General features: G+C 42.4%; 1 protein-coding gene across 3 annotated transcripts; it reads right to left on the bottom strand.

Moving 5' to 3' along the window:
• Positions 1-393: 393 nt before the first annotated feature.
• On the bottom strand, positions 394-22,451 carry LOC138200898 (disintegrin and metalloproteinase domain-containing protein 23). Of its 3 annotated transcripts, none has more exons than XM_069153873.1 (26): positions 22,210-22,451; positions 21,367-21,584; positions 20,902-20,978; positions 16,977-17,040; positions 15,678-15,760; positions 15,494-15,557; positions 13,866-13,920; positions 13,549-13,616; positions 13,301-13,366; positions 13,014-13,082; positions 12,119-12,285; positions 11,459-11,543; positions 11,276-11,363; positions 9,926-9,977; positions 8,738-8,837; positions 8,574-8,645; positions 8,394-8,480; positions 8,221-8,301; positions 8,060-8,110; positions 7,893-7,956; positions 7,697-7,802; positions 6,777-6,896; positions 6,480-6,648; positions 5,714-5,825; positions 5,197-5,287; positions 394-2,286 (listed from the first exon to the last, which is right to left on the bottom strand). In XM_069153873.1, exons 1-26 carry the CDS (start codon positions 22,283-22,285, stop codon positions 2,241-2,243), a joined length of 2,331 nt encoding a protein of 776 aa, XP_069009974.1. In that variant the 5' UTR covers positions 22,286-22,451; the 3' UTR covers positions 394-2,240. The 3 variants fall into 3 exon arrangements, with proteins under 3 accessions (XP_069009974.1, XP_069009973.1, XP_069009975.1); XM_069153872.1 differs by lacking the exon at positions 5,197-5,287 and adding an exon at positions 4,244-4,334 and having other exon boundaries at positions 22,210-22,448; XM_069153874.1 differs by lacking the exon at positions 394-2,286 and adding an exon at positions 4,244-4,334.
• Positions 22,452-23,583: the final 1,132 nt, after the last annotated feature.

Here is a 23,583-nt window from a genome sequence, read left to right on the forward strand (position 1 = left end):
GAGCGGGTCAAAAATGTCAGAAATGGCCCGGCTGAGCGTGGTTATCGTTACTTATCTTCAGCCATCACTTCCCTCAGCTTTGGTCATCTGACATTAAATCTCACTCAGTTAAAGAAAATGGATAATTTGGGAAACTGCTTTTTTTTTTTTAAAGATTTGGTTGAGAAGATCGTTACCATCCTTCAAATATAAGAGTGCATCAATCTTCTCATGTAACGTTGAGCAAATAACCCTATTTGAGAAAATGTGAAACTATTCCTTTAATTTCTGGACTTTTGAAGGTACATTGCTTTTTGTAAAAAAAAAAAAATCTAAATTGTTGTGCCGCCCCAAAGGTATAAGCTTTCAAGTAATAATACTTATATTTGGTAAAGAAAAAGACGGATGCTCGGATAAAATTTGTCAGTAGTTTATTAATCAGTCCAACTGTACATGATGCAGTGAGAGAGGGACACCAGACGATGAGTAACACGGAGGATTACAACGATGCCAGTGCTATGGCAGCACCTGGAACACACCAACTATCAGCTGGACTGGAAATGATAGCCCTGCACAAGGAAAACCTTCAGGCCTCAATGTGTACAGGCACCATACAGTGTGTGTGTGTGTGTGTGTGTGTGTGTGTGTGTGTGTGTGTGTGTGTGTGTGTGTGTGTGTGTGTGTGCGCGTTTGTGTGTGTGTTTGTGTGATTAAAAATATCAGACTGGATGAAAAACACACAAAAATGATTTTCAGTTCCACAAATGTAAAAGGGTGCTCTCGCTTTTCACTTGGATATTAATTCAGTTCTTGTTTTTTATTGGTTTGTTTGTCCATCCACAGTTTGAGTACGTTGAAAGCGAAATGAAACGAGATGTGGGAGTGGCCAGATACAAAAGATTAGCTGATTAGCAGAGGTTTCTGTAATTCCATGTCTACATTGATATCACTATTACCCATACTTTTGTGCAATATCTCTCTTTGCATAGTAAATAAAAGTTAAATGTTTTTGTTGTTGACATGCACCTATCTTTTGTAGCATATTTTTCTTGCGGATTTTGGGGACTCCCATATAGAATTATAAGCCCACTATAGTGATTGCATGCAGCGTTGCCAGTAGAGCTGAACTTGATTTCTATTAAGAGTTTATGAGAGCAAAAGGCTAAGCCAGTATAGTGGGTGTTGATGAGGACTGTTAAGTGAGACCTGGCTGGACAGGTGAGCACCTGCGTGGACAGACTTCATGGCCTCAGCACGAGAGGCACCACTGGCTGCAGACAGAGGTGGGAAAGTGCTCCGTGTGCAACAACATCCATATGTTCAGGTGATTGGTTCTTTGGCTTTTGAGTCACTGTTGAAGATACTTCGGGGGGGAAATCTCGTGACATTAATCTGACGTGGTCACAGTCTGAATCTCTCGAGAACTGACGTGCTTCTCCTCGACACCGCAGCTGCTCTGTCCGCTGTCATCCATCCAACTTTTGACTCCTGCTCAAACGATTTTGGCCCGAATCAGAATTGCAGTTTTGTTTTTAATAACATTGCCAAAAACACCCGCTATACGACATGCGAAGATACAAAACAAAAGCAGTTGATGTCCTTGTAAAATATGCAGTCAGTTCCAAACCTGAACTCCTTATTTATGTACAGTTTTTGTGTGTGTGCATTCACTATGTGGTCTGCACTGCCCTCACAGGTCCTCACATGCAGCCTCCTTAATCTTCCGCAGCACCTAAACATGACCTAGAGGAGCTTTAACCGGCGTTCCAGTGGGTTTGGTTTTTAACCAAGCTTTCTCCTGCACTGGATAATCCCTTTTTTTCCCCCTGTCTTTGTATGTTTTTTTCTGCGGTATATTCATAGCTTTGGTAGCCATGCAGAGCCCTGCAGAGAGGGCTCTTCATGCCAGAGGGCCAGCAAGCAGCACGCTTTGTGTGGATGGTCATGCCAGGTGAGAGAGTGGTGTGGATTCCGCCTGAACGCCTGTGCACTGGCACTAAAGGATGGAAGAGGAGCTCTGTCGCTTTAGAGATCAGGGTGGAGGGGGTGGGAGTGCGGAGGGGGTTGTTACATGGGTGAGGTGGAGTTGAAAAGGCTGCATTTATAATGTCACTACGATGGAATTTGTTAAAATGTCCACTATGTCTTTTTCAAGTAAATCTAATGCCAAAGATCAGCAGCAATAAGTGCAGTCCAGCTGTCAGGTAGCCAACCAAGGAAGCCTCGGAGGAGTCCGTCTGTGATTGCCATCTCTCCTTGGGTTAAATGGCTGAGGCGTTGGGGTCGTATCGCCGTTTCTTCACATTTCTTATGAGGAGATAAGAAACAGGAGTAAGTGTCTGCTAAAATTATGACTGTAACACAGCGAGTGCAACCTGGACAAGCAACCACACTCATCTCTCCAGTTAGAAAATGCTGTAATTGTTTTTTTCATTATTGTTCTGTTCAAGAGTCCCAAATACAAATGTTCCCAGTGTGAACTTTTTCAGGTTCTTCAGTATTAAAGGCTGAATACGGTGAGGTGAGGAAAGGCTGGTCCACGTTGGCCAACTCAGTCTTGACTGCAAAGAGACAGTCGGAGGTAAATATAGTCACAAACCTTAAGGACTCAACTTGTTTATGACGTCATTGTCAGAGCAAACAAAAGCCTAGTGGAAAGACATCATTTTTACTTAGAAGCCAATTAACTTCATATTTTCTGACCATTTAACCAGTTTTCTGAGCCAAAGAACAATGAAGTCTACTCAGAAATAAGCTGGAAACGTAATTTTGAAGGTCTATGAATGTATATGTCCTCTGTTGCCTCCTTGCAGACAGGTGCTGTTTGGCTTGTGCGTGCAACATCGGTTTACAAGGTGAAGTGTAGGAGACATGTGTCATTACCAGTTCTGATGGGAAAGACATTAGTTCCACTCAAAAACATAACCATCTGGGAGGAAAGAGCTAACATAAAATATACTCTAAAGAGGAGGGAAAGAGGAGACGACCACATAAACAACAACCACAGCAGCAGCAGCAGCAGCAACAATATCTACTACCACAACAGTGGGACAACAACAAATAGGACAACAGGAGTGATGCATAACCTCCCCGTACTGTGGCTTGTTGTGGGGCTCCTATCACTCTGTCATGCACCTGTTCCAATAGTAGGCCATTTGAAGGTGGCACTATTGCTGTGCGTGGTTCATGCAGTGCAATGCGCCGTGTTTGTACCAGGTCTGTGAAGCAGGCAGCAATGGCAGCTGGTGTGGGCGGGTCCGAGAGTCCTGCTCCGCTCTAGGGCGGAGCCTGGCCATCCAGGTGGGTGTGGCCAGCCATGGCACAAAGGCTGCAGGCAACAAAAAGGTCCTGGCTTCTCTCTGTCTCTGTCTCTCTCTGTCGCTCTCACCACTCCATTTAAAGTGTCAGCCTCAAAACAGTGACGGACCGAGAAAAAGATCATGGAAGTGATGAGAGCACGACAACCCTGGACCAAATCACTCTGGGTTTGGCTCAGCCTTTGTGCAATGAACTGACCTCCTCCAAATCAACAAGTCAACATGCAGAAACCTTCAGTTCCTCAATCTGTTTTCTTTGCTTTTTTTTTTTTTCCTTCTGTTTCGGTGACAACCATGATGCTTTGCTATCTGGCATGCTTTGGTGGCTGCAGGATTGTATTTTTCATTTCGTCCTTAGGTCTGTTCAGACTAAGATGCGTAACACCCCTGTTGCTCAAGACATCAGGCTAATCAGCAGTGGATTTTATTTAACATAATCTATAGTACAATAAAGTACATTTCCTGGATACACAGAGATGTTATCTACATAAAGTTTGTCTTTGGATTTCAGAGGGGAATAAGATTTTATTTACACAAGCATACACAAGATTATTTTTCTTTAAAACCATTTAGCTGTTCAAAGTATTCTTTCCCCTCTGTTTTGTAAAGATCTCTGTTATCGGGTCCTTGACTGAACATGCATGTCAAGCATTGAGCGCTGCCCGTCTAATCAGTTTGAAGTTCTGCTACAGACGCACAGAAACCCCCAGTGTCTCTTAAAGAAGAATCACATTTACACATACATACTCCTGAACGTCCTCCTCCATGAGACCACCAAGACTGCATTTCAGATACGTGGTAAAGCATGTGCTCTGTTAACGGGCTTTTTGCTCTCGTGTCGTCCACACTGGGGTCCATATTCTGTAGCAGGAGCTCAAACCCTGGTGTCTAGAAGCAGCAGGGATGCTAAGAGTTACAGCAGGAGTGGCATGCGGCGTGTTGCTTACTTAAAGCCCCATCCAGTCCCCCCCAGCACTATGGCAGCCACAAGGATGGCTCCGGCGATGGAGCCTATTATTAGATTGGTGGCACTAGGACCTGTAAAGGGTTATGGGGAAAAAGACATGAGTTTTCTATACTCACTTACTGTATCCATAACATGTATCTGTACAATGACGATTTCACATGGAACAGAAAACATACCATAGGTATACTATTACAGTAAAATGATTGAATCTGAGAATGTGTTTCGCATGCTTTTCAGCCCCCTTTAGAGTGTAAAGAGATTTGAATGTAATCAAGCAAACGCCCTGGGAATATTTACACTTATCTGGTGTCAGTTGAGGTAGTAGTGATTATCAGTGGTTTGTCTGTTAAGGTTGTGCAGAAGACTAGACCCTGGGTATCCATCACTGTAAATGTTTAGTTCAACAGATGATATGTATACGTGACCTGCAGTAGGATCAGTACCAAATGTTTTTAGGGGTCCCAGTCACCACACAGCATTACCACTGACTGACAAGCCAGGTCACTAGCTGGACACTTCTCAGGACTGTTTTCATCTAAATGCCCCACATGCCCCAGAAAGGAGAGGATCACAGGAGCAACCACATAACGACTAAGAATAAGAGAAAGAAAAGGGACAAGAGGAGGAAGAGGCAGGATGAAGAAAGAGGCTCGTCATAATGGGGGAACAACAGGAAGTGGCAGGAGAGGAGGAGGAGAAGGAGGAGGAGGAGGAGAAGGAGGAGGAGGAGGAAGGAAGGAGGGGAAATCCATCAACCAATCACACGACACTGAAAACATTCAATCACATGACAATTATATGGTCATCACCAACACACGAGAAAACACAAAGCCACCGGGACGCACACACGGGCTCAGGCCGGCTCACGAGACCGCCCGCACACTGAGGCACCACTATGAGAGGAAGAGCTGTGAAAGGGTTAAAGATGCTTACTCTATTCCCCACCCTGTGCCTCCAAAAATCACCCCCAGGGCCAGAATGGTCCCTGCTACTGCCCCTATCAGCCTGTTAGTGGCCACGCTCACTGTGCAGAGGGAAAAGGAGCATTATTACCACCCTGTCAAAAACAAATAGCAGGCTTCTGCTTCAGAGTCATGGATGAGGAGACACGGTGCCCTGTATGACGCCGCCCAACCCCCCTTAAGCACCTCCACGTATCCCCTGTGGTCAAAGCATCAGAGTACAGCAGAACTGTGTGTTCATTTCATCTTCAGGATCAAAGTACACAAATCTAACACTGATTTTATTGTCTCCGTTGGAAGTCGCTATGACTCCAGTACACCTGTGAAACTCCCGTCTCAGGAATCTGTGCTGAATCAGATCTAACAGTGTGAAGATATAAAATCTATATTTGATCAAATTGAATCTGGGCTAAAGTAAATGAACACAAATAAACTTGGGTGTTATTGATTCGTTCAGATGGTAGAGGTTGAAAGAGGTGGAAACCGACCCTTGGGTTCTTCGTCCGGAGTGACCTCGGGCTCTTTAGGCGGGTCAGGCATGCTACAGTCAGTCCCCGCCCAGGTGGTGTCACAGGTGCACGTGGCTTCATTGTTGCACACCTGTATGGATCAGACAGAAGTAGATGAGGGGAACGCAAGAGCCATAAATAAAGGCGCCGACATGGCAGGCTTATTTTTGGGACGTATACCCAACGGGACCGTTCCCTTCAGCTATCTTTACACTCGGCTTTTATGAAGTGTTATTTTTTTCCACAGGATCTAGATTGTAACAATTCAGCTCTTTATTTTTGGTCATTTTTGACAGGTTAGCTTCGTAAAAACAAATTGAATTATGCAAATATTACAAAACACATTACGTAAACCACAACGGCAGGAGCCAGTGAAACGTAGAGGACTATAATAGGTCTTTTTAACAGCAGACATTTTGACTCATCATGGAAGGAAATGTGCAGGTCATGCTACTAACATTAACACTGGCTCTCCTCTCTACAGTGCCACCCTCAGCCTGCATCAACAGCAGACCTTTTTCAAGGCAAACATTTTGCCATTATAGCAAGAAAAGCACAGATGTTACAAATAACATTACAAATAGTTTTCTCGGACAAATTTGTCCAGTTTATTTTGATGTCTGAATAATGGACTCTTTAGTTGTTCATCTATCTGAAATGCCTGTCCTCAGTGAATTCCTGTTGAGCCTTGACAAACTACAATGAGAAAGGTGTGAACTGTTGGTTGGTGTGCACCAGGACTCACCCCATGGGCAGAGCACACCTGACCATTAGGTCCACTTGGGCAGGTGCTCATATTGAGTGACTGGATGGGCAGACACTTGTGGTCAAGGCACATCATCGACGGCCCACAGGGAGTCCCGTCCTCCACGTAGCCTAAATCAGTGTCATCATCCAGAAGGACATGGGCACCACTGAGAGGAAGACAAGGACGGAGGAGAGGTGAGGCGAGAAGAAGGGAATCAAATCTCTACAGGAGCTCTGCCTGTAGTTAATCAGTCACAGCACTTAACAGGTGTTATAATAAAGTAAACATGTTTACGTGCACTGTATCACGTTGCCTTGGTGATTGAAGGAGGTGGGGGTAACTTCTCCTTTCATACTTCCGATGCGTGGGATACGCCCAACGTTGGTGCACAGCAGGTAACCGCAGAACACATCGCTGTAAAAGACAAGCAAAGACAAATGTGTACAGACGCCACTCTTCCACTTGATGTACATTATGTTTTTCAGGTCCTCGCCAGTGATGAACACATTTCAAATCTTAAGAGAACCACTGACAGATAATGCTGCGTGGCAATGGGAAACTTTAAGAGGGATGTTTGTTGAAGAAGCAGATCGATTAACAGAGTAAATGGTAAGATTTTCTTTTTTAAGCATAAAGATTTAATGTCAGACCTCTCAGAGCCAAGGAAATAATGTGTGTAACATCATTTCAGAGAAGTCTGCAGAATGCATCAGTGGGTTTAGAAAAAGAAAAACTATAGAAGGCCAAACAAAACTGAGGGATATTTTGGTGTGTGTCCTGGGTGAGAATACTTCACTAGAAAAAATGGGCAAAGTTTTGGAGTACGGTATCCAGTTTGTAAAATACAATCATGGCTTTCGAAGGCGATGTTCCTTTAAGAGAAGTGTGCTCTGTTGCCCTCTGTCGGGTGACTGCTAAATAATCAGAAACCTGAAACTGAAGATCCCCATATCAGGACAAGAGGCCGGGGTGAAATCCAATTAGTTTACAACCTGTCTTCGTACAGCCACACTCAAAGGTCGAGAAAAAAAGGCTGCAAGATCTGGACATATGTTTAAAAATTGGCTGCTTTCTCACCTCTGCACGGCTGGCTAATACCAGCAGGAAGTAAATGTTGGATTATCAGTTTACATAATCATCAGGCACAGCCTGCCCAGTTCTGATGTCGGAAAGGTTACGGAGGTGGTGGGGAAACGTCCTCATTTAAAACTCACTGCTTGCTACACTGGACCCATTTTTCTCCATCCTTTCCACAGTTGCCCTTCTCCGTGCCCTCCGTGTTCAGCTTCTCGTAGCAGAACTTCTCTGAGCCTCCAGTCTCTGAAAGGAAGAGAGAGGAGGGATGAACTGCACCGTTACTTTTGATACTACGACATCCACTAATGTGAACCAAAAGACTATTAATCTTACTTGACCCCCAGATGTATTTACACTGGTTGTCTCTGGTCTTGCACTCTCCGTTGTAGCAGCGACCCTTCGGACAGAGAAAGACACAAATTAAGAGTAAATTTACCTTCTTGGTTTGCCAAACAAAGACTGCTCCTGTTTGGAACGTAAAAGAAGTCTTTATTTCATACCAAGTTTATCTGGCAGTGGTAACCGTCTTGTTTATGAAGGTTGGGAGGGCACTGCAAAGTCACAAACAGAACACGTTTTTTGAACCATTCATTTTGTCTTCAACATGCAAAGAAGGACCCATTTGAAACCAAAATAAATTAACAGTGCAGCATAAGAACACCTGTCCAGAGTCCCCGGAGCAGGTCTCTGAGATATCACAGTCGTTCACGGCGTAGCGACAGCTGTAACCTCGTGGGTAGAACTGGCAAGAAAATGGGAGACGACAAAACACGTGAATGCTTCAGAAGTTAAGACTCGGTGCTGTAAAAGTTGAAGAAAACGCCGAGCTCGTACCAGACATGTGTTATTGCAGCACGGTCCGTCGCTGCAGTGCGCCCCGTTGGCAAGGGAGCATTTCTTGCAGCATTCCTTGTAGCAGTCCTGAAAAATGGAAATGAGAAAGAGTTTCACCCGTCTGAACAAACAGACGACAGCAGCGCCGACGTGACGCAGCGACGTAGAAAAGAAACTCACTGTTCTCATTCCGCAGTCGCACTCCTCTCCCACTTCTACAAATCCATTCCCACAATGAGCGACCTCGAACAGCTGCCCAAAGGAGACGAGACGGCGTGAAGCGAGGATGTAATTCATGTCAGCGGTGACGTGTAAAGAGAGGGGCAGAAAAGTGTGAGTCTGACCTTGGTTGGCCTGTTAAACAGACACGAGCCTCCGCCCTTCAAGAGGAACTCCTTGTAGTCTGAGATGCTGCATTTGGAGAATCTCTGTGGATGTTGAACTCTGCAGAGAAAGAGAATATCAGCGGATATTCAATCTGTGGTAAAAGTCCAACCAAAGACATTTCAGACATGTTGTCATGATGTTTTTGAGGACAACAATAAAGCTTTACGCCGCAGAGGAGTTAACTAAACCGGTTTTGAATACACTTGTTAGCAGATCTACTTCATTGTTGTTTTTTCATTGACGATAAGAAAATTGTGAAACTCAAAAGCTTCATTCTTTCAGGGCCTTTTCAAAACCAAACTGACTGGAACAAAATAAAGACTGAGTGGGTCTTCACATCAATCCCACTTTTAGTTTAGCAGTGACAAACATCTGAAAGACCTCAATCAGGCACAACATCACTGCCGATGACAGGCAAAGACTTTTGTAAATTCAATTTATATTGGGGGGAATAAATTCAATGCTTTCAACAACTTTTTAAGATATGTAGGTCAAAGCATTGATCAGTTTACATTTAAATTATGTTAAATCAGGTTTTGTGTAGTAATACATCAGGTACATGCTTTTGTTATCAACACTGGTTAAACTCCATCCCGTCTTCACAAAACCAAATTATCACAATCTTTTTTTTTTGTACTATTGCGGACTTGTCCATCGTATGTGCCACAGATTGAGCAAAAATTCCACAAAATGAAAAAAACTAAATAGCAGCTGGTGTAAACAAAAACACATCATAGTACAGAATAAAAATACATGGTACAAATCATTAAAAACAAACCTGTAGTGGGACTATAACAGAGTTAAAAAAAAAAAATTCACATATAACAGTAATTAATAACAACATGTTGACCCCATTTCTACCTTTAACACACAGTCTGTATCTACCAGGTGTAAATGAGGCCACCTTTGTTTTCCCTGAGTGGATATGTGGTTAAAAACTGAGTAACGGGCCGACGCTGAGCAGGGATTCAGAATTAATCAACATTAATCAACGAATGAAAACTGATCAGTGGTAATCAGTGATCACTACATTATAGAGCGTACATGAACAAGCATCTGTATTTTCGTTTCACTATACCTATACTTTGTGTGTGTGTGTGTGTGTGTGTGTGTGTGTGTGTCTCAGGAGTAGGTTTGGCCATTACCCAGTGTCCTCCATGATGCAGCCAGCCCACTGGTTAGCACAACCACATTCCTCTGCAAACGAGACACAGACAGCAGAAAAAACAGTCAGAGACAAGGAGAGAAAATAAATGTCCACATCCTGAATTTAAATACAATTTAAGAAGTATTTCAATTGAAATTTTTTTTTTTTTTTTTTTAAATATGATTGTGTTTCTTCCATGTCATTAGCCAGTGGATTTATCACCTGACGTCCAAAGCTTTCTGCTGAATAACAAAGAATTCCTTCACTCTGTTTGTCGTTGACATGGTCACGCTCGGACAGTTTTAGGACCCTGAGGGGAATTTTGCTGATAGTCAGCATTTATTTGAACTCACATTTTCTAACCTGGCAGCTGCTTGATGACTCTGCCTCATTAAACACTATTATGTTAAATCTGATAGCAGACAAATGCTTTTCAAACCAGACTAAAGGCAGTCTACTTTTTCCAAAACAAACAGTGCATGTTATTCTTGGCACTGAGTTTGTAATGAGGCAGTTTGCGCCGATCAAAGAGCACATTTCTGTTTTACAGACGCCGTCTGTTGTTATAAAGATCTGAAGACCTTTTAATGTGAAGATCTAACGTAAGACACTTTTAGTTCCTAAATGCAGTTTATATCAAAATGTACTTACTTATATGAAGTTCATTAATTGGTTTTATTTAACTAAAATATTTACACATCTGACATCTGAAGTCTCAGTTAACACGAAACATTTTATTGAACTAACTTGGTTTACAATATTTTGTCAACAGAGTGGACGGCAACTGAATTTCTGGTGTTCAAAGTAGTGGAAAACTACATTTGAAAAATTCTAAAGAAACGGGGCATTTATAAAAACATCCTCTCAGATGAATCCAGTTGGGAACGATTTGTGTTGGGAACTTTTTTAAATTGAATAAGAAAAACAACAGAAGTGCTGGATATAAAACCTCAGCAAATATGATGACATTGCATTACATTTATTCAGCTGACACGACTTAAAATTAAAGAGTAAATTGATTTTGATTTTTAAGGGTCTGACCGTCTGTGCCCGAGATATAAGTCAGTCAAATGATTTTAAACTATAATAGCAGAGGATCCACTGCGAGGGGAGCAGTTAGAGGAGATTGTAAAACAAGATTAATACAATCCAGTAAAAAATTAAAAGCCCACAGATATGGAATATCCTGCCATCAGAAATAAAAACATGAACTGAGTTTAAATATTTCAATACAAAGAAAAAACCAATGGCTGCTTTCTTCAGTTACTGATTGCAGTACTGTTATGCCATAAAAGCCGAACAAGACCCAAGGACTGCAAATTAGCCACAAAATGTGTTTCATGTATACTTCTCTTGGATGCCGGGTCCCACTGGATGCCCAGGTTCTGAGCCAGGCTCTGGGACAGAGACCCCACCATGGACCAGGTGGTGCCGTACTGTGGGGGCAGCAGAGACCAGAGATGATTCACCTGCAGTCACACTCTGCCGTACAAGCACAGAGTGATACTGGATGTCTGACAGCGAGTCTGACCTCATTGACTCCGACTCCACGGCTCACAGAACACATGCCTCCGAAGTATGCAGTGCTGCTTCTGCGGTAGTGGAAGGTCACGTTTCTACAAGAAGGAAGGATGACAAAGAGGAAGACATGAACAAGAGGATCAGGTCAGTCCAAAAAGTGAGCCTGACCAAATACTAAATACCACACAGTACCTAACCAAATACTACAAAGACACAGTAGTGTTTCAACAGGTAGCTTCAGTTGAACCACGAACTTACAAACACATACAGAGAGAATATTATGGGAAGAAACAGCTGCATAGAAAAGATGTCAAACTTAAGTTTTCAGTCAGTTATTTTATGCAGCATGCAGACCAGACTTCTGTAATCGGTATTGCAGACTGTTGTATGGAGTACAATTACAAAATATTGTAAAAAAAGGAAACGTAGTTTTACTTGAAAGCTAAAGTTAAACATAGACGAAGGATTTAAATATTATTTTTTCCATATTATTCATTGATCTCGCTGAATAAACTTCGATCAGGTCAAAATAGAGACTGTGCCAAAGTATTATTTCACCTATCATTTATATGTATATGTATATATATATATATATATATATATATATGTATATATTATAAGATTCAACATAAACACTGCAATAAAAATGCACGACAAGGTGATGACTTACGAGAGGAGCTGCACAGAATCGGCGTGGTGCTTTATGCTCTGCTGCCGGTACTTGGAAAAATCTCGCAGCATCTCCAGCGGCTTCACACTTATGGGGATCTGATCCTTGTCGGTCCAGATCTCCACGGCAACCAGCACCACACGTGTATGGAGTTGTTCTTTGAAGATCTGCCATTGAAGCACGCAGTGAATAAAGAAGAACAGAGAGAGAGCGAGAGCGAGCGACAGGCAGAGGGAGACAGGAAGAAGAAAAAAAAAAACAGCAGAGGGAGAGGAGAGCAACACCGAGTGTGAATTTGAATCTGAGCTGTCTGAGGAGGACAGACGACGGGAGGTAACACACTGGGAGCAGGGAGGAACAACGGGAGGATTAACACACATGACGAGGACACTGAATCTATCACTATCTCAAAGCCACTATGTTGTATGTTCCGATGTAACTCGCGCACCACCGATAGTTGGGAACTTGTTTTATTCTGCTGCGACTCCTCAACTATCAAACAAACAACATTATGCCAGCAGCTCTGTGAGGCTTTACGGCACTGAGCTAAATGCTACCATCAGCATGCAAACATAACTCATAATGGCAACGCTAACATGCTGACGTAAACAGGTATGTTCACTATCTCAGCTGAGCATGCTGACATTTCCTTATTCAGGTTAAATACAAAGTACAGCTGAGGCTGAAGGGATCGCCCCTCGCATCGCTTGCAAATTTTGGTGTTAGTTGGAATGTAAAGGCACCATCAAATTTACTATATTTTTATGTTGCAGGAGACGTTCCTGAATGACTTTTACATAAAAACAGAATAAACAGTTGTTACGTGAATTCTAAAAGTGGTTCATATGAAGCCACACCGCACATTTATCAAAGGGTGACTAAAAAGCTTACTCACACCATCCACAAGATTCACTACTGACTTTGCAAAATTCCTCGTGTGCTGCTTGTTCTTGTGTCGTTTATACTGCAGACAGAAATAAAACAAAGCGGAAGATGAATAAACTGCAGTGATTCCACAATGCACAGTGCGGTACATTAAGTGACGCTGCTCCCTCTTGTGGAATAAAGCAAAGTCTAAAATATTCATGTTTTTTTTTTTTTTATTTCTTTTTTTACCAGTACAAAAAAATAAGGTCAAAGCAGGTATTTGAAGTTGTTGTTGAGTTGAATGAAGTCACATACCATACTGTGGTCACTGACAATCATGACTTCCATATACTTCATCTCCTCAAATACACTGCGAGGCATCTGCAAAACAAAACAGCAATGAAAAGGGAGTTTTGAGGCAGATCATTTGGAGTCCTGGTATCACCACAGGTTTGACTTTGTACACTAGTGCAACGTTATGTAAACTCCTTGTATAATGAATCAAGGCTGGATGAACTGCAGTTGATGCATTACTTTGGAGAGAGGTGAGATCAGAGACTCACTGCTCGCTTTTTCCTGCGCTTCAGCCAGGATAATTCATCCACCTCTGAGAAGAGCTGCTCCTCCTCCGCTGCAAAAACACGAGGAAACAGTGACACTTCAACACACGAATGAAGTATTTACAGCTGTGTTGTTTCCAGTGTTCAAGCTTGCAGGAAGGGGATTTTGCATATTCCCAGTTCCCAGAAATTCTAAAATCTTTTCCCTAAAATGTCCAATGAAGCGTGCTAGAAAATAATGCCAGGGTCAAGAGAGGTGTGGTGCTGGACTGATGGAGAAGGTTTTTTAACATGAAGGATGATGCGATTGGAAACCTCACCCTGTTCCGGAAGGGAGGCTGTTCTTCTTAGTTTGTGAGGCCTTGCAGCTGTATCCTGCAGAGGTGAGACAAACACGTGTAAAAAGCCTGAACAGGAAGTGAGACAGGCAGGCAGAGGGACGGTGTTTACTCAGGACACCTTTAGGTCCAACCAACCTCTTGGGGTAATAGTAAATGTAAAAGTAGTATTTATACATACGTTTAGCATAAATGAATAATTACACCAGCAAAGCACATTTCTTGGATTTATTTGCATGCATCAACGTTTATTTACAGTTGTATGCTATATCTGTATTTCAACATGTATTTACTTATCTATGTTTACTCTTTTCTTTATTCTACATTTTAAAAATTTGTATGTATGTATTTTTGTCATTTAAAGCCACTGCATCGGTAGTTTGTGTCAAAAGTTTGTTTCTATGTGGTTCGTCCAGCTGACCCGTTCTGCTTCAGACCTAACAGAGGTTAGGACCTCCCACTCAATTACCATACAGACACAGAAGTACAGAAATGAAGAAATGTAGAAATACATTAATTAAATTATACCATTTTTATTACCAGAATGTAATGTTTTTTTAAAATATATTTATTCAATGTATTTAATAATTGATTTATGCATTTAGTGTTTTGTTTTTTTAATTTTTTTTTATAAATGTTTGTCCTCCATATTAATCAGGGCTGGTCATTAATTTAGGATAAGCTTTCTAAATAAATAATTTGACATTTTTGGAAGTAAGCTGATTTTCTCTCTTGCAGAGATTTAATTTTTGAGAAAGCAAAACTGTAAGAAGAACTGATCCCTTTAGGCAGAAATAGAAAGAGCTTGAATAAATAGCTTCAGAGGAGCAGCTAGGAGATTTATTTATATTTTTTGGAGAAAGCTGGACTGAATAGTTTTCACTATTTAAGCTAAACTAAATTAACTGTCTGCTGGCTGTTGCTTCATATTCATTAAACAGACATGAGAGTGGTATTAATCTTCTCAATTAACTCTTGAGTAAACTGCCGTGTTTCCCAAAATGTAAAATTATTCCTTTAATACTCTTCAGAAGAAATGTGTCATGGCAACAAAATCACACGTGGTACAAATGTTTGGGGTTCAAATAAAGTTGTAACTGACAACAGTTTACTACTGACAGTCTTGTTTGTAATTCATGACAGTGAAGCTCAGTTCACTGTTTTGCTCAGTTTTGATTATTACATGTATTCTTCCTGTGTTTGATAGGCCCTGATGTAAACTGGAATCTATAGAAATTCAAATATATCAGCCCTACATAACACAATATAACCACTTGATTAATAGAGACAAAGGGGAAATAATGACGATTCATTGTCAGTAAAGATATTGCGTGTTTGTTTTCCGATAGCAGGATGGTAAACCATAAACAATGTCCCATTATTGAAACAAGTCTGCGACAACATGAAGTCAGGAACTTAGTCACATGTTGGAATTCACTTTGTCCAGGATGCTCATTATCTCATCTCCTTCCATTAAAGACAGGGTTATCCTTGGAGAGGTCAGGATATCCTCAACTGAAAATATGAAAGCAGTCACAGCCGAGAGTGTCGCGTCTGTGCGTCACAGGTGTCTGAGGGCATTTGTGAGATACGTATTTTGAATAACTTACAATTGAATGAGTGTGTTGTAAAGGCTCAATTAGATACACATGGACTCCATCGTGAAACATCCCGCTGCCAGGCAGAAGAAGAGAAGGGAGAGAAGACAGTCGATGCTGAGTGAAGCAGAGACGAATATATGGAGGGATATTCTGTACACGGCAAGGATTACGCATAACTCTGCTGTTCACTTACTGCAACCCGTTACAAGTAGATAAGGCCACGTGGGAGTTCTCGTTCCCTCTCACCTGGCCGTGGTAGTAACAGTGCTCACCGCCCTGAGGGGAGAAGATACAGTACTAAAGCAGCATCACAGCCAGGCGGCTCAACACAAGCTGGTAACACAACACTCGAAGCAGTGTGGGCACCGACCGATCTCTCAGATTCGCCATTACACGGTGAAAGTGTGAGTTCACTACTTAATAAATCATGTGCTTGAGTTTCCTAGCACTTCTAAAAATGTAACAGCTTGTGTCACAGATGTCGGTTTGGCTTATTTGCAGAGCATTCCTGCGGGGGGTCTCAATCTATGCTCGTTAAGAAGTGAAGTTAATACATTGCAAAGGTGGGTTCTGGCGCTATTTGTGACTCAGCTGTCGGATCCAGGGTGAGCAGAGGACACCCCCCACGTCTCTCTCTCTCTCTCTCTCTCTCTCTCTCACGCACACTACCACCCATCCCACCCTGCGCTGATACTGCAGAGTGCTTTCTCTCCCGCATCACGTGACCAGAGCTCCAGCAGGAGGCTGCAGGGGAGCAAAACCCTGCTGATTCAGCTACAGTATGCCCAACCCAGCTCTCTGCCTGAATCAGCAGCAGCAGCAGGAACCAACTTTCATCCCCCTCTCTCCATCTCCTCTTTCCTTCTGCTCTACCAAACCATACACTCTCACGTTTTTATCTATCTATCTATCTATCTATCTATCTATCTATCTATCTATCTATCTATCTATCTATCTATCTATCTATCTATCTATCTATCTATCTATCTATCTACCTATCTATCTATCTATCTACCTATCTATCTATCCATCCATCCATCCATCCATCCATCCATCCATCCATCCATCCATCCATCTATCTATCATCTATCGTCCGTCCGTCCGTCCGTCCGTCCGTCCATCCATCCATCCATCCATCCATCCATCCATCCATCCATCCATCCATCCATCCATCTATCTATCACTCTTCTTTCTGTACATTTTGTTCTCTCTCTTATTCTGCAGAGAAGACTTCCTGGATGCAACTGCAGTTTTTTGGAAGAATTTGCAGACAGTTGGACAATAAAGATGACATAAAGATGAAGATAACAACCAGGAAATCACCATCAGCTCTGACATTTGTTTTACACCTTTTGTTTTGGAGCTTGTTTTCTTTCATTTTTGTGCCTTTTACTCTACCGACAACATGCATGACTGCACAGTTTTGGACAAACACAGGACTCACATCAGACTCCAGCAAAATAAGAAAGAAAATGTGCATTTTGAAAATTACCTTAGACAGAACAGGTTTACCCCCCTCATAGTGGATCTCAACATAGTCTGAAGACAGCAAGTCACTGATAAAAACAGAGATTGCAGTTAGTTAAAGCGGAAGCATGTGATGCAGCGACAATAAAAACACACAATAGTCTGCCTGCCTGTCTGTCTGCCTATCTGTCTGTCTGTCTTTGCTCCCTCTGAGTCACATATTGTGGTTTTAAAGTAGCGGTGAGTGCATTTTGGTTGGCGTTTAAACAAGAACACTCATCGCCACTGTGCCTGGATTAGCCTTCACAAACACTCCCATGACATCTGAAAAGTGCGGTGGAGATGTTAAATGTTGCCTGCCCTCAGGAAAAATCATGATGCATGTACACCAGAGGGTAATTAATCAAGCCTGAAAGAGGCTGCACAAATAAAATGGGATTTGGTAAAAATTAACAATTTCTTAAAAAAACATGTAAACAAACAACACAGTGATGAGATGCAAAAGGAGATGCTCACTTCCACTCTAATTATGCAAACCAGCCTTAAATGTCAGCCTTAAGTCAGAAAATCTAACACAATCATCTGACTCGCTGTTTCTTCCTCAAATTTCCCTCCAAATTCGAGCCCTGATGGAGAAATGGCACAAATAACAGGAACAGAAACAACTAACTCAATCTGAAAGCTGCCAATGAGGCCTAATGTGGTAAATGATTGTGAGACCTCGGCTTCACCTTGAACACAACAGTCCTCCCGGCACTTCCTGCTTTCTGAGTCAGCGTCCCTCACCATTACACGCACTCAATCTGTTAGCTGACTTCAAGAGACTGCAGTTTCTGCCACAATGGCGCTTTTTTCTGAGTAACCTTGCAAATCAAAAACGTCCTTCTCTCTGTGGACACGTAATGGTGTCGCAGCATGAAAAAAAAAATAAAGGATGGAAGTGATGGATCTGCGTTGTGTCACCGGCAGCGTGACATTTTTTGCGTGATGCTGAGCAGCATGTGAGCAGGAAGTGCCCCATTATGAGACGGGAGTCAAGGCTTGAGCAGCATCTCTGAGAGATTCCTGAGTGAAGGGCTATTTATAGCTTGACAGATGAGGCAGGGAGCGAAGAGTGGACCACGCCAGAGTGTGTTGGAGTTTGTATGAGTGTGTGTGTGTGTGTGTGTGGGTTGTCGGCAACATTTCCAGAGTATGGAGGGATGAAGTGCAGGAACATGAGCACCTCGAGGTGTTTGTTCGGTTTTAAGAGCCATGATTTTGTGTGGAGACCACGAGGAGGGAGTCCCGCCCCGCGGTCTCTCTGTCCACAGGAGACGGAGAGCCACAATGCAGCAGCAGAGAAAAAAAGGGGAAAGAGGTGAGGCAGGGAGGGAGGACCAGAAAAACTGCAGGAGGTTCTTATGTCTGGCACCAGATCAAATGCAGTTCTGAAATCCTGTAGCATCGGACGACGCTGTCACGCTGTTCATACGATGAATTAATCTGCTCTGAGTCTTAATAAATGGAGATACTCTGATAAAAGGTCAGCAGCACTGAAGTATTCACAAAAACATAGCAGAGAGAGAAAATCTCCCAGGGAACGAAAAAAATGAGCAGCTCCATTGAGGCTAAACTACAGTAAGAAGACACGATCCAGGTTCTCTCTCTCTATTTCAGAGGCTCGCAATCCCAGGTACAGTACGAGGAGAGCAAATAAAGAAGCACCCATTGGCAGGTTGCAGACCAATCTATATTTAGATCAGGACTGTCGCAGCTACAACACTAAGCAGAATTCAAACCCCTGTTCTCACACCGTAGAAAAAAAAAAAGGCATTGCACAGGTAGCCTGCAAGCAAACAGCTGGGAATCAAGGTCACACCTTCCAGCCTCTTCACTGCCGTAAAGATTTTCTGTTGTATCATGCGGTGAGTCCTGAACGTCTGACAACATTTGTTGAAAACGATGTACCGTGTGTGTCAATCCTCTGTTAGATTGTGTCAGCTGGGAACGAGAAAGCTGTCTCTCTGCTCCTGAACACGCTACATGTAAATACATATGTACATATGCTACAAGCAACACATGTAGAAACACACACAGAACAAAAACCTGACACGTTTGTGACAGAATATATAATATTGCATTTGTTCATTCCAACTAAAGCCTGCAGAATATTTTGAAATTGAAGACAGAGAGAAGAAAGACAGACGCTGCAGAGATCGTGGCAGAAGATGACTCTCCCTCTGGCCCTCCTGACACAATGTGTGATTTCCAAATAACATGGAGCTCTACACATTTCTGAAGTTGCACATTTACATAATAAGACAAGTGCTATTTACTCCAAATAGGTGCTGAAATCTGCACTTTGTAAGCCTCTACGATGCCACTGAAATGATACTTAAACCACTACAAATACTGTAGTGGAGGGGAAGGCGCACTTGCCACGTTCACTTTATTACTGTGTGTCACAGCTGTAAAAGAGCGACATGAATGTAAGTTCAGAGGAGCTTAAGCTTACGACACTTCCTTTGTGATTGTCAGACACAGACTGAATATACCACCAACCAATATTTTATGATAGAATCCAGTTTTAAATCCCATTAAGGGATCTGAAATCCAATCAGCATCTTTAAGACCTTATATCCATGTACATTAAGCCTCCACATATGTAGTCTGGCTTCTTTATGTAGAGAGTAGATCAATATGATTGAGTGTCCTCAGACACTGATGGCGGATCACAGAAGAACTGTCTCTGCTCGTTTTGATGCGTGCCCATTAGCACTCATTTAAGATGGACACTCGTTTTCCAAAATCATTCTGCTAAAAAACTGTTTGTCTTTGTCTGTCGTCTGGCAGCTGAACTAAGATGGCTTTTAGCACTTGGAAACAAGCGTGCTGATCTCTTTAGTTACAGCTTCCCTGATTACATTATCTTTGAACGGTTCTGCGTTAATCACTGATATGACATATAATACATATATCATTTACAAACACAGTAGGCTACTGATGGGAATAGTGAATGTTGTCATTTTTGCACATGCCGCTCGACCACTGAGTCAGTTTGTAGCACAGATTTGAACCTTCATTTGTAGTTATTACGATGTCAGAGGTGAGACGTGTTTAATTCAACTTCACTCAGCTTCACTGAACTATGACTTTTTGTCATATCATCAAAAACACAAAAGTGTGCCAAGTGCACTTTATTGACGGCCGTTTGAGCGTCACACTGACTGTTAGACTTCCTAACCTGGAGCATGCATTGCCCCACAGCCCCAAATCTTTTTCAATTGTATCGTAGTTTAACATTTCCTACATCATGAACCTTACATTAAAGGTTTATAACTACATTACAATCAGTAAAACTAAATCGCTCTGCTCTAGGACATATAACCTGCATCACAGCTTTCCTTTCATGGTCTTAATCATTTTCAATAGTGTCAGAAGATATTTCGCATATTATCTGTGGAGAGAAGAGTGTCAGCTGGAATCTTTTGTGGCAGAAACATTTGGACAAGATTTACGCAGCCTCTCTTCAACACCAGCATGAATAAAGATACTGACACGCCTTTTTCAAATATTGGCTCACTGCTGTCAACATGACCTTGACTGTAAATACTGTTTGTTAGGATTATAATTCTGGTTTATTTCCCTCCATGTGTATTTACCCTAAATGTGGCTGTCGTGGCTCTATGGATCATGTTAACTCTGCACAACTCCCTTGCAGAGATTTGGGGAAACGATAATTACCACAAAATAATGTATGAGCCCCTTACAGCTTTCTGAATAAATGTGATTTTTACGGGATTCATTTCAAACTCTCTGACAGAGAGTAGCCCCACGTAACAGCTCACTGCATGGGCATCGACATCCAGAATTTTCCTTTACTATCCACAGAGGCTGAGACTTAGCTATAAAACTGATTGATTGAGCTAAATGAATCGCTGTAGGTAGATCAGATGAGGAACACTTACTTGTTCAGTGTTAGATCCAGAACAAACCTGGAGCCAAATGCCTCTAACTGGAAACTGGCCTGGGCGAGGTGGACTGCCTGTGGAGGAGAGAAGAGTAGTCACTGCAGATGATGGCAGCTTGCAGAGAATAAGACGATAGCAGCAGGAATCCTCCAGAGTCCATCTTCAACATCATTCAGAGGACAGCGCACAAATAACAGATGTGCTGAATAAATGACAGATGGTGATGTACAGAGGAAGAAAGCTTTGGTGTCATTCCAGTTCTGAAAGAAGCACATAAACCATGTCTGTGGAAGAGCTGCATGTGTCTTTACGACAGGTATCTTGGCTTCGTCTAACACCGTGCAGTCGTCCGACATTAAAGACGGGCTTCATGTGTCATAATATGGACTTACAACTTCAAAGCCTTGACCACATATCCTGCTAGGTCTTCACCACATCTCCCTCATCCATCCCCTGACTCACCTGGCCCTCTGTGGCTTGGTTCTTGGCCCGGGTGTTCAGGTCATGGTAGGTGCTCTCCGAGTCCTCGTTCAGGTAGTAGATCAACCGCGAGGGGTAGGTGATCACATTCTCTGCTGCATGGCGTGTTGTGTTGTCTGTAGCAGGTGCTGCAGTTGCCTGTTGCTTCAGCAGTGCTGGCACTGCGTCCCTCTCAGCCCTGTCCTCTACTCCTTGAGAATCTGCAAGAGAATTTCCACCGCAGACATGAAAAAAAAAAACAGACCAGACCGTACACACATGCACCGAGCCAGCTGCCATCCTTTATTCATGAAACACAGATAACACTGAGGCAAGTAGCCTCAGCTTTATGCAATTCTTCACGACACCGTTCAGTTCCACTAGATACACGTTGTAGTATACTGTTAACTAAATATGGCAGTTATACAGAGCAAAAAATGGCTTCATTTACCAGAAAGCTACTTTTAACATGCTTATTTCTAAAGTGAAAACTGCACCAGATAAATGCATGTAATCCAGACAACTGCAGATATAATATCATGCACCTGCGCAAAAGGAGTCCCAGAGACTGTTAATTCAAATGTAGTAACCATACATAATTGAGAGCACTATTTTTTATTAGCTGAACAAAAGATGCTGATGTGCTGTAGTCTGCCCTCATGCAGCATCACGGCGAAGACGCCGCATATGAAATACAACAACTCCCCGTGGCTTCTGGAGATAAACGCGATCATACGTGCCAACAGCACATCATCAGATGTTATTGTAGCCACACACATAAAGTGAAAGGTGAACCCAGATAGATGAAAGTGACAAGACAGCCAGCAGGCTTTTTGCAATACGTACCGGATGAAGCTAGTGATGGATGAAGCCAAGGCGAAAGGACGCTGACGAGCAAAGTGGCCAGAAATATCAAATGCATGATTCATATTTGATAACTGAAATATCTCAATATCAACACATCAACGCAGTTAAGAGCTCGCGGTCCATCGTGGCGGGGGAGGTACCGTGCAGGGAGGGGGGCTTTCTTCATGGATCCAGGAGACACCGGGCTCTGCTGCTGCAGCAGCCGCTGAGGAGGAGGAGGAGGAGGAGGAAGAGGAAGAGGAGGAGGGGGGGAGGGAGGGAGGGAGGGTGCTGAAAGAAGGCGGTGGCCAGGCAGCTACTGGAAGTCAACCTGCAGGCTCCTCCTCGATGAGCTCAAAGATGTCCTTCCTCCCCGCAGGGCCTGAAGGAGCCCGTAGTGTCTGCACAACACGAGAAACAGAAAGGAAGTGACCGGTCACACACATGACTGTGGATCAATCATGATCAGACAACAGTTACATACGAGCCTTCATCATATATAAATAAATAATGAAGCAAAAAAACAAAAAACATAAGCTATGAATTACAAACATAGGCTATTAGAATGATGCATACTGTGATTATTATTACCACAGCAAGTAAAACATTAAATCAAATTATTGTAGCCTGTAATATGTAATATTCATCATGTTTTTGTTAATGTAGTAAAACGTGGATATTTTTAACCTCTGTTGTAAACAATGACAGGATGCAAGGATTAAGCTAGTGTCTTTAAGTGTATGGTTCACTAAAACAAAATGGTTATGTCGGCTGCTCGCTGTGAAAGCAGCATTGAGATTTTGAAGCAGCAAAAATACGCCACTGCACAAGGCAGGTTACCAACAGAGCAAAGCCCCAGATCTCCATGTGATCCCAAAAAAGCCCCAGGTTTCACATGTGTGACATGCATTTGATAATAATAGCTATTTTTCATGAAAAGCACAGCTGTTAACATGAACAAAATGTATTTTCTGCTCGAGTGTCTTAATGCACCGTGACAGTGTGACTGAGAGACAGCAGTGAGCTAAATTCAACCCAGCCATCAGTGGTTGCATATTAACACATGTCATGTCTCCTGTGAAAAAGGCTTAAATTAGGTACATTTTGATCTTATACAAATTCCAGTCCTCCACAGATACAGATGACATCTCTCACAGATGATAAAAGCAGCACATATCCTACATTCACATTTTTATTTTCACATTTTATTGATGTAAAGCACATAAAGTCAAGCTATACATTAGAATCAATACTGAATTAAAGGCTCAATGTCATTACTGTAACAAGGTGAGCTGCTAAACCTTTTTAAAAAAAGCTTTTATTAATGGTATTATACACTTTATGTGGAAACCTGAATATTTTGGGGGTATATGA

This window comes from Embiotoca jacksoni, unplaced genomic scaffold (assembly GCF_022577435.1).
Source record: "Embiotoca jacksoni isolate LCO1_2020_lvr unplaced genomic scaffold, fEmbJac1.0.p SCAF_2, whole genome shotgun sequence".
Classification (NCBI taxonomy): Eukaryota; Metazoa; Chordata; class Actinopteri; family Embiotocidae; genus Embiotoca; species Embiotoca jacksoni.